The sequence below is a fragment of the Myxine glutinosa genome, chromosome 9 (genome assembly GCF_964187855.1).
Source record: "Myxine glutinosa chromosome 9, kmMyxGlut1.1, whole genome shotgun sequence".
In the NCBI taxonomy this organism is placed as follows: domain Eukaryota; kingdom Metazoa; phylum Chordata; class Myxini; order Myxiniformes; family Myxinidae; genus Myxine; species Myxine glutinosa.
In genome coordinates this window covers 121,023,187-121,034,726 of record NC_136269.1, presented here as the reverse complement: position 1 = coordinate 121,034,726, position 11,540 = coordinate 121,023,187, and the positions used below count along the sequence as shown (strand labels likewise).

Genomic DNA, 11,540 nt, shown 5'->3' with positions numbered 1-11,540 from the left:
ATATGGAAAAGTTCTGAACGGATTTGGATGAAAGTTGGTGGGATGATTGCCCTTGAGATAAGGAAGAATTGATTAGTTTTTGGTGAAGCTCAGGATATTATTCCGGATCCAGGAATTTTTTTGGGGAATTTTTTTTTCTGTTTTACTGCATTAAAGCTTTTATTCTTATTCTTAAATGATGTTTTTCTCCTCTAATTCCGAGATATATCAAAATAAATTCTCTGACAGTTAGGGCCTACTTTCTTTTTCATTTATTGTTTTGGGGAGAAGGGATGTTAAACAAAACGTATTATTCCAACTTGACCCACGGCGGGAGTATGCGCTCTACTGAGTGGCGTTCTAGTTCTAGGTAGTCGTTTAGTGCCGAATACCCTCGAAAGCTTTTATTGAGAGTTAAATTGAGCACGTTTGGCCAAAGATAATTTTAACCTCAACCAATATTTAGAAACAACTAAAGCAGGGTTGACACCAGAACGGCGGTTTAGTGAAAAAAAGCAAAAGTGAAATCCGAGAAAATGTTATAAATAAATAAATACGTTAAAATTATAAAAGTTTGTGGCATACACTTGCAATACTAAAGTAATGCACAGTACATTAATGCAACTCAGACCTGGGCCCTTCAAGTTACTTATGGCGCTTTTCTATTGCACTATACAATACAGTACGGTAATCCCTGTGTCGTTTTTCCATCGCACAACAGAACCGTGAAAATATGAGGATTTATCTGAAGTGACGAAAAAAAACCGCGACCGCTGTGATGGCGTAATTACCTGCGTCACCAAAGGTGGATGGAGGTTATGTTTTCACCCCTGTCTGTTTGTTTGTCCGTTTGTCTGTGAACAAAATATCTCAAAAAGTTGTGGACGTATTCGGACGAAATTTGGCAGAGTTGTAGCGAATGTGACAAGGACGAAATGATTAGATTTTGGTGAAGATCCGGATTCGGATTCGACTCGGAGAATTTTAAAAGTGATTCTTCACCATTGGGAGATCGGGCCAAAAACTAAACACAGCAGGATATCTCAAAAAGTTGTGGACGAATGATTTTGATTAAATGTGATTCTGTATTGTGATTTTCTGGTCTACTCTGGGATACAAAACGTAAACTGTTCACCTGGCGGAGGTATGCTCTCTACTGAGTGCCGTTCTATTTTCTCATGCGACACTAAACTGTAAACAGCTCCGAAACTATGGAGGAACTTGAAGCTGTGTTTTACTTCTTCGTCGGGTTTTGGTTTTATCTGAACATGAGTTTTTTTTAGTGAAATGCAAAAAGAGAGAGAGGACGTGTTTGAGAAGGAGCTGAAAGACGCCAGAAAGAGGAGACAGATAAAAAGAGAAAGAAACCTTTGCAGACAATTATGAAGACCGACAACGAAGATTTGGGCCTTGTACGTCGGCGCAAACAAAGAATACAGGTACATTACGTTAAGTTAGCTTTCATATATAGCTAGTAACATTACGAATACCTTTCACTTTCTTCCTGAATTGACGATTGTGATTAACCAATCAACGGTCTGCAGTATTGCTAGCACCACCCATAGGTCCGGGATCGGCTCGCTTGGTTCCTATCCATAGCAAGAACCAAATTTAGCACGGGTACTTAGGTACGGTACGGTTCGCTTGGCAATGGAAAAACGAAAAAACGGATTTTGGTTACAGTACGGTACGGTACCGCGGTGGAAAAGCGCCATTACATGCATTCTTTAGCAAACACCGTACTCAGCTTTCCTTGCTGGCTCATGAAATGAAAAAAATCCCAAATTGTTAACCATTCCTCCGATAAAAATACCCCAAATGGAACCATTCCTCCGAATCCATTCCGGAATGAGGACGGTGGCACGACATGCGAGGCTTGCCCTTGACCATCTTTGCCCGGCACAGGTGCGGCCGTTCTAATATTTATGGACACGCAAGTGAGAAAAGGTGAGCAACATCTGCCTTTGAATATAATGTCCGCAAACAGACTGAAAACATGTTGGCACTTGCATGCTGCGATGACTTACTACAAGGGTAAATATTTTCAAGCAAATATCATGCACAACGACCCTGGGTACCTTTCCCTACGCTGCAGCTCATAACCGAGTGGTAGGTAGATACCCTCTGACTGTCAAACAAATATAGCAACAGATTCTAAGAAGGAAGAGGGGCTGGGGAGGTGAGTTGTTAATCTTTGTTTTTTTTGTACATATTCAGTTTCCTCTATGGAAGATCAGTATTCTTTATGGACGTCAATGTCACCGTAGAGTGTCCGTAACATCCCGAGCGCCTGCTCCTCAATCCAGGAAACCTGGTCCGCGGCACAATATTCATCCAGGCTGGAGCTGTAACAGGACGAGCAGAGTACAGTGGTGACGAGTTAGTTATGGTTGCCAAACTCCTCAAAAAATAGGTATTATACATTGTAACATGGGGATAATTTTGGAGGGTGGCAATAATTTTGGATGGTGGCAATAATTTTGGAGGGTGGCAATAATTTTGGATGTAAAATGACCGGATTTATGTGTGGGACAATGAGTCGTTTATTCCTTGTGCTGGGGTCAAATAATAAAGTATCTTAAGGAAACTGCAAGGACGCAGCCATTGTTTCCCCCTTTTCCTCACATATGCTGTCACGGTCCTTGTTTGGCATCGAAGGGCCAAAGCACCAGGTGTTAACAATTAGATTGTGCTGCTCGAAAAGGACCACACTCCTTTCCCATCAAGCCCAAGAGGGCACCACATGAGAGTCGAGTGCAAAGGGAGGAGAGGATGTTGTGCAGGAAAATTGTTGTTGACACAAAGGGAATGGCCCAGAGAATGAGCGTCTGTTCAATGACCCTCACTCATACCTATGTATTATTTTGCTATACCTGCCATCTTCTCCACCCCTGTATCTGTGATAATCTAAGCTTGTGCCTGTACAGTTGGTCAAAGTTTTAGTTTATTGTTCAGTGTTTAGATTTAGCGACCATCGTGCATCTTACACAAGGGCTTGCTCCAATTGGTGCACAAAGGGCTTGCTCCAATTGGTGCACAAAGGGCTTGCTCCAATTGGTGCACAAAGGGCTTGCTCCAATTGGTGCACAAAGTGCCTGCTCCAATTGGTGCACAAAGTGCCTGCTCCAATTACTAGCTTTTACACGAGCCTCAATCTTGTATACAAAAAAGAAAAGAAAATAATTGGTGCACAATGGTTAGGAATTGCTGTTCATTTATTTAATATGAACTATGCGGAATTCCATGTAATAAATCCCTTTAAAAGGCTTTAAAAAAAATCCCTTTCTCCTCACCGGCCTCAAGCCATATGCAGCACGTGTTCTTTTGATTCTGTCCAACCAATGAGGTGCTCAAGCCAGGTGACCAATGATCACGCCTGAGGACGTCATGCGAAGGACAGTTTTGAACAGGATTTTTACAAGATGTATCCAACATATAAAGCTTTTTCTAACTACTGACCGACTGACTGTTAATATTCAGTACCTTCCGGGTGTCAGAGAAAGATGAAATTTGGCGTGCTGACAGACATCGAAGCCAACACACTGGGAAAAATCACAGAACCATTGGAAAGCGTCCATAAATGTACGTTAAAAAAACGTAAACACGTCTGTTAAAAAAAAACCCAAAAAACCTCAATCAATACGTAGCATTTGAAAAGTGTAATTTCTATAACAGGAAACTGTGAAATAAACATGACAATAATGTGTGTAAACGAAAAAAGAGAAAAAGCGTCGGTAAATGAAAATGTACGTTTAAAAAACCCGTAAAAGTGTCCGTAAAAAATAAGATATCTAGCAGGTCGATGATGCTTGCCTATAATGAAAAAGCTTCTATTTATTATGTGCCTACGAATGAAGCACGGTCCATTATTGCTTACATTGTGTAAGCATTGCCTATTAGTATGTCTATATATTTGATTGAGACACTGTGTGTATCTGAGGTTGAATGTGGACATCTGAGCTTGTTTTCCTGCTGAAGGCCAGTTCACTGCTCAAACCTTCCAGACACCCTACCGACTTAAACTGCAGTTTAATTTTAAAAAGTCTACCTCCAAAGGTAGACAAAACAGGTAAGCACACGCTACCCTGTAACAAGTGTAACATAAGCGCTACCCTGTAGTTGTAAGGGACAGATAACAGATAGGTAAATAACGGTATAAAAGTTGATACACTTCCAAAATCAAAGAACGTACGAGTGAATATAAAGCGATTCTCATCTCGACCGCTCGGGCTGCTACGCATTTGATCACTGCGAGACAGATGATTCCTGGTTTTTCAACTTTGATCAGATCCACATGACATTTACGGTGCCCACCAACAAGATAATCCGGTTTACATCTCATTGTTGGTGCAAGTGGACAACATCGGTGTTTTAAGTGGTCTCTGATCTGATGATGATGGGTTTTTTTTGGAGGTTCTTCCAGTGGTGGCATTTTGCAATCCGCGTGCCATTCTGAGTCCAACAAAAAAAGCCTGACTTGTGGATTCTTTGAGCAGCTCTATAATTAATCAGTCGACATTCAAGTAGGAAATCGTCACCACCTTGAAAGCCTCACTTGTATTTCCACAACGCATAATGAACCTCACCACATAGAATTGCTGTGCCATTTCAAAGTAAAGACCACCACAATTACTTGACAACCATTCCCATTGCGTACCTTGAGCTCAATCTACAGTCACGTGAAAAAGTAAGTACACCCCATGTAAACTTTTGATTTTTTTCAACATATTTCAACATATTTTGATCTTCATTTCAACAATATTGATAGATAAAGGTGATATAATATAACAAATATCATGAAACATTAACATTTTATAGTCCATTGTATAATTTAAATAAACATAAATGCAAATTTCACATGTGGAAAAAGTAAGTACACCCCTACATTTATCACTACTTCAAATACCTAAAATTAGAATCAGGTGCACCAGCTCAGGTGCAAATGATTAGAACATCATCAGAGAGGATCTTGGAGGAACCTGTCTTATTTAAACCTGACATTTAGTTTGGTTTGCTCTTTGTTGTTGAAGTGTGTGGCGTCACCATGCCTAGATCAAAAGAGCTCGCTGAGGCCTTCAGAAAGAAGGTTATAGATGCCTACGAGTCTGGGAAGGGATTTAAAAAGATCTCCAAACAATTTGAAATCAATCATTCGACTGTTCGGAAAATCATCTACAAGTGGAGAATATTCCAAACAACTGCCAACTTGTTCAGGCCAGGCCGCCCCAGCAAGTTCAGCCCGAGAGCAGACCGCAAGATGCTGAAAGAAGTCTCTAAGAACCCCAGAATGTCATCACGGGACCTACAGGTAGCTCTTGCCACTGTTGATGTCAAAGCGCACGAGTCTACCATTATAAAGAGGCTGCACAAATTTTATCTACATGGGAGGTGTGCCAGGAGGAAACCTTTTCTGTCCAGAAAGAACATCAGGGCAAGATCAAAGTTTGCCAATGAACACCGAGGCAAAGACCAGCACTTCTGGAACAATGTGCTCTGGACAGATGAGTCAAAGGTAGAGCTATTTGGCCACAGTACCAGAAGACATGTTTGGTGAAAACCAAAGACAGCATTTGACCACAAGAACCTGATACCAACTGTAAAGCATGGTGGTGGAAATATAATGGTTTGGGGCAGCTTTGCTGCATCAGGGCCTGGGCAGCTCACCATCATAGAATCCACTATGAATTCTTCATTGTACCAGAGGGTGCTTGAGGATAATGTGAGGCCATCTGTTGGAAAGTTGAAGCTCAACCGAAGGTGGACCTTGCAACATGACAATGACCCTAAACATACCAGTAAATCCACCAAGGAATGGCTGAAAAGAAAGAAATGGAGGGTTCCGGAATGGCCAAGTCAAAGCCCGGATCTAAATCCCATCGAGATGTTGTGGGGGGATTTGAAACGAGCTGTGCATGCAAGAAACCCCTCAAACATCGCACAGCTGAAAGGATTCTGCATGGAGGAGTGGGCAAAAATTTCTCCCAGTCGATGTCAGAGACTGGTAGAGAGTTATAAGAAACGCCGACTTGAGGTTGTTTCTGCCAAAGGGGGCAATACCACCTATTTGAGCCAAGTGTTATGGATTCGTCACTTCCGTTGTGGTGGTTTTCATCCACTGTAAATGTCGTGAAAATCAAGCTCAGACACGACTTGACCTCTGGGTAGGTTTAATATCATTTAGATCTGCAGTACATCCTGTAAGAATACATGCATGCAACAGGCATTAAAATCAGAGCATTTCATGAGCAGCAATGGTTGATTCAATATAACAATGGTTAGTGCAGCGCATTGTCAGCGCAGCATTTGGGGGCGTACATACCATTCAAACTACAGGACTATGTCACAGTGAGTTCCGCTGGAGTGTCCGCGCGCCCCGGTTGTCCCGGGTCTTATAGACGCCCCTTCCGTAGCGAGCACCCCTGGGTTCACCTTGGTATAATTTCACTACAGTAAACATTTTCGATTCCATGTACTATTATTGTTGTCAAAAGGTTTATTGTTCATGAACTGATTTCAAAAGGCGAAAAAGTTAGTTTAAATGAAACCGGAACCGGACGACGAAGAAGAGGAGGAGAAAAAGAAGGCGGAGCGAGTGGAGTCGGACAAGAAGCATCGTCGCTTCGAGGTCTAGAGCGAACGTTGGCGAGCAAGAGTCACGAGTGAACTTTGGGTTTCCCAGGAAAGGGATTCCTGCGACAGAGTTGTTATCGCTGTGACAGATCAACCTGCGTGTCAGGTTTTGCGGTCGATTCCAAAGAGAATCAATGGACTGCCGTTACGTCTCGAGTACGGCCGTCGGCCATTTTGACTCGCGCGCTTTGTGCGTCGAGCAAGGTTTCTTTGCTTCACTCAGCCTTTGCGCGTCGCGCAAGGTTTTTCTTTGCTTCATATCAGCCGTTTTCACCGCTTTCAGACTTATCTGGTGTGTGTGTGTGCAACGCGGATATACCTGAAGGTAAATCTGAGGTTTGCCGACTGCGAGCTGTGGAACGTGCATACCCGAGGGTGTGATTTCCCAGTCGCCTGGAGGGCGCCTTTGGATTTCCCAGTCGCCTGGAGGGCGCCTGTGCACAGCTTTGGCAGCCGGACTGTAACTGCCAACCCAACGGGATTCTGGTCTCGATTGGACATTGATCTGTCGATCGCTGGAGCGGATCGACTTTGGCTTGAAGCCGGGGAATAGAGACATTGGGAATCTTCTTCTTTTCGCTCACTTGGAGCACAGCGAGTTATATTGTACGAACCTGATGGTACCATCATAGGAATGATATACTATTTGTTGTACAATTGATTACTATTGTTTTTGTACTGTTATTCTTGTGTGATCTTAATACAATACCTGTTGGTTTGTAACAATTGGTGTGGCTTCACCATTGATCTTTGACATACAGAAAAACACATTTTTCTGCCGTGACTCCTCTCGGGGCTCGGAGGTACACCGTGACCAGGGGGTCGGGGAGGAGCACGTAACACAAGGGTGTACTTACTTTTTCCACATGCGAAATTTGCATTTATGTTTATTTAAATTATACAATGGACTACAAAATGTAAATGTTTCATGATATTTGTTATATTATATCACCTTTATCCATCAATATTGTTGAAATGAAGATCAAATAGCTGTATGTTGAAAAAGTCAAAACTTTGCATGGGGTGTACTTACTTTTTCACGTGACTGTATATATTGTCTTACAAATAATGTTTTATGAACGAAGCCGAGACCCAGGTGGTAGGTACCGTGCCATGGTGATGAGGGTAGGAGCTGGCAAGGAGCAGAGAAGACCTGAGAGACCGTCCATCAGTTTCCGCACCTCATCCTTGGAGCTTACGTGATGAGGTAGTGGAGTTCCATCACACGTCAAGCCGGCCTGGTGTACCTGCAATACACATTCTTGAGATAAAATGCCAACCAATCACAAATTACATTCCAACGATATATATATATATATATACATATATATATATATATATATATATATATATATACACACTACTCACAATAAGTTAGGGATATTGTGGGAGCGAGTTTTTTTTATTTTTATAGGGGTTAGGGTTAGGGTATTGAAATCAAGAATGCTGTGTTTTTTCACACTCATTAATAACGATAGAATTAGGACCAACAACTTTTTTCAACATAATTAATACACAAAATCAACCACATCGAAGAACTTGCCAATATCCCTAACTTATTGTGAGTAGTGTATATATATTGATATATGTGGGAATATTATATGCCCAGACCAGGAATCATACCCACGTCCTTTGGAAAACCGTACCAGTGCTCTGTCATCTGACCTATCTGGACAACCCTGACTGAGCATGCAATTTTCCCACACATATGATTGCCACTCTCTTTCCGTCAATGCTTCCGGAGTACTCGCTGCCAACCATACGAGCACCAACAGCTTGAACACGAGGGTCTTCATCCAATGGGGGGACAAATCCATGTCCTCTATTATAAACACGACTGGAGGCAAAGTGAAGCAATTAGATAAATGAACAGGATTAAATAATTAAATTGATATGCAGTGCATTCAGAAAGTATTCAGACCCCTTCACTTTTTTCACATTTTGTTATGTTGCAGCCTTAGGCTGAAATCGTTTAAATTCATTTTTTCCCTCATCAATCTAAACTCAATACCCCATAATGACAAAGAGAAAACAGGATTTTAGAAAGTTTTGCAAAATTATTAAAAATAAAAAACTGAAATATCACATTGACATAAGTATTCAGACCCTTAACTCAGTACTTAGTTGAAGCATCTTTGGCAGCGATTACAGCCTCGAGTCTTCTTGGGTATGACGCGAGAAGCTTTGCACACCTGGATTTGGGGAGTTTCTGCCATTATTCTCTACAGATCCTTTCAAGCTCCCAGGTTGGATGGGGACCGTTGGTGGACAGCCATTTTCAGGTCTCTCCAGAGATGTTCGATTGGGTTCAGGTCAGGGCTCTGGCTGGGCCACTCAAGGACCTTCACAGAGTTGTCCCCAAGCCACTCCTGCATTGTCTTGGCTGTGTGCTTAGGGTCATTGTCCTGTTGGAAGGTGAACCTTCGGCCGAGTCTGAGGTCCTGAGCACTCTGTTTCAGGTTTTCATTAAGGATATGTCTGTACTTTGCCCCGTTCATTGTTCCCTCAACCCTGACCAGTCCCCCAGTCCCTGCTGCTGAAAAACACCACCACAGCATGATGCTGCCACCACCATGCTTCACCGTTGGGATGGTATTGGGCAGGTGATGAGCGGTGCCTGGTTTCCTCCAGACATGACCTTTAGAATTGAGGCCAAACAGTTCAACCTTGGTTTCATCAGACCACAGAATCTTGTTTCTCACAGTCTGAGAGTCCTTGAGGTGCTTTTTTGCAAACTCCAAGCGGGCTTTCATGTGTCTTTCACTGAGGAGAGGCTTCCGTCTGGCCACTCTGCCATAAAGCCCAGATCGGTGGAGTGTTGCAGTGATGGTTGTCCTTCTGGAAGTTTGTCCCATCTCCACACAGGATCTCTGGAGCTCAGCCAGAGTGACCATCGGGTTCTTGGTCACCTCTCTTACCAAAGCCCTTCTCCCCGGATTGCTCAGTTTGTCCGGGCGGCCAGTTCTCGGAGAGTCCTGGTTGTTCCAAACTTCTTCCATTTAAGAAATATGGAGGCCACTGTGCTCTTGGGAACCTTCAATGCATCAGAAATGTTTTTGTAGGCTTCCCCAGATCTGTGCCTCGACACAATCCTGTCTCTGAGCTCTGCAGGCAGTTCCTTCGACCTCACGGCTTGGTTTTTGCTCTGATATGCATTGTCAGCTGTGAGACCTTATATGGACAGGTGTGTGTGCCTTTCCAAATCATGTCCAATCAATTGAATTTACCACAGGTGGACTCCAATCAAGGTGTAGAAACATCTCAAAGATGATCAAGAGAAATGGGAGGCACCCGAGCTAAATTTCAAGTGTCATAGCAAAGGGTATGAATACTTATGTAAATGTGATATTTCAGTTTTTTCTTTTCAATAAATTTGCAAAACTTTCTAAAATCTTGTTTTGTCTTTGTCATTACGGGTTATTGAGTGTAGATTGATGAGGGAAAAAATGAATTTAAACGATTTCAGCATAAGGCTGCAACATAACAAAATGTGAAAAAAGTGAAGGGGTCTGAATACTTTCTGAATGCACTGTATGTGGGAAAATTAAGATATATGTGGATACAATATTACATCTTGAATGTGTACACAACATGTAGTTTTGCTTTTATACAAATGTTTTCTCCCCAAAGGTGGTGAACTGGATTGCTGTAAAAGAAAGCCAAAAAGGACAACTGCAGTCGTGAGAATGAGCAGAGAACGAACTTTAAGTACCATCTCGTAGTCTAGCTTTGAGCCGAGTCGTTCTTTGAGAAGAGCCACAAGCCGCCCCAGGGGCTTCCACCTGCAGACAGACATCCCTGCAGATCACACTGGACTCCACAATTGCCTTTCCAATGACAATTTGATCAAAATGAATCCTTCTTGTGTTGTTTTTAGGTCGAACAGAAAGTTGGAGGAATGAGATAAGTTGCATAACTAGGTCAGAACAAGTCCAACATCCAGCACAGTTGCAACAAAAGCATCAACAACACATGTAGAAAAAACTGCAGAGATAAAGAGCACTTGGGATATAACTTGGAATAGCTGCAAGAAAATGAAGCCAAAGCAGACAAAGAAATACATAAAATAGAAATGTCTTACGTGGCCAACCACCCCACGGTCCGACAAAATGTCAGAAATTTCACCCAAGTTGTGTAGGGGGGTGTACTATCGGCCTGCCCTCCATAATGAAATACAGTATTCTGTAATCTCACATTCACATTGCAAATTGGATGCTGACTGAGGAGCAATAAATTCCTCTTCCTTCCCTTTCCTTTACTCCTCTACCCTCCCAAATTATTTTCCACCTTTATCCCCCGTCCCGGAGATCGGTTTCTGAGGTTTGGGACATGGAATGTAGGGACAATGACAGGGAGATCAGGAGAAGTGGTGGAAGTATTGGTCAGAAGAACAGTGGTCATATGTTGTGTGCAGGAGACGAGATGGAAGGGAAATGGTGTGAGAATGGTGAAGGGGAGGCAGGGACAGAAATACAAGTTTGTGTGGCAAGGGTGCCTGGAGGGCGTGAATGGTGTTGGTGTCCTGTTTTCTGAGGAGTTTGTAGACAGTGTGGTGAGTGTGACTAGAATGAGTGAAAGGTTGATGATGGTGAAAATGATGATTGGAAAGATCTTCGTGAACGTCTTCGTGAACGTGAACGTGAACGTGAACGTCATATGCTCCGCAGGTTGGTCGGAGTGATGAAGAGAAGGACAAATTCTGGTGTGCGATAGAGAAGCTGATGGAAAACGTGAAAGATGAGGAAGTTGTTGTGGTACCCAAATGGACATATGGGAAGGAGTATGGACGGTTTTGAGGGAGTTCATGGGGGTTACGGATATGGTGTGAGGAATGGAGAGAGTGAAAGGATTTTGGAGTTTGCTGATGGAGCTGATTTGTTGATTTGTATCACTCAGTTCCAGAAAGAGGATAATAAGCTTGTTACATACAC

At 42.7% G+C, this 11,540-nt stretch overlaps 1 protein-coding gene across 3 annotated transcripts in view; it reads right to left on the bottom strand.

Annotated features, from left to right (window-relative positions):
* Positions 1–236: 236 nt before the first annotated feature.
* C9H5orf22 (chromosome 9 C5orf22 homolog) overlaps positions 237–11,540 on the bottom strand; it is a 37,645-nt gene continuing 26,341 nt past the window's right edge. For all 3 annotated transcript variants that reach the window (XM_068128323.2, XM_078784848.1, XM_078784847.1), the window contains 3 exons: positions 10,322–10,391; positions 7,717–7,856; positions 237–2,324 (listed from right to left, as the gene is read on the bottom strand). In XM_068128323.2, the coding sequence (XP_067984424.2) occupies positions 2,213–2,324; positions 7,717–7,856; positions 10,322–10,391 (322 nt within the window). In that variant the 3' untranslated portion in view covers positions 237–2,212. The remainder of the gene's footprint in view (positions 2,325–7,716; positions 7,857–10,321; positions 10,392–11,540) is intronic.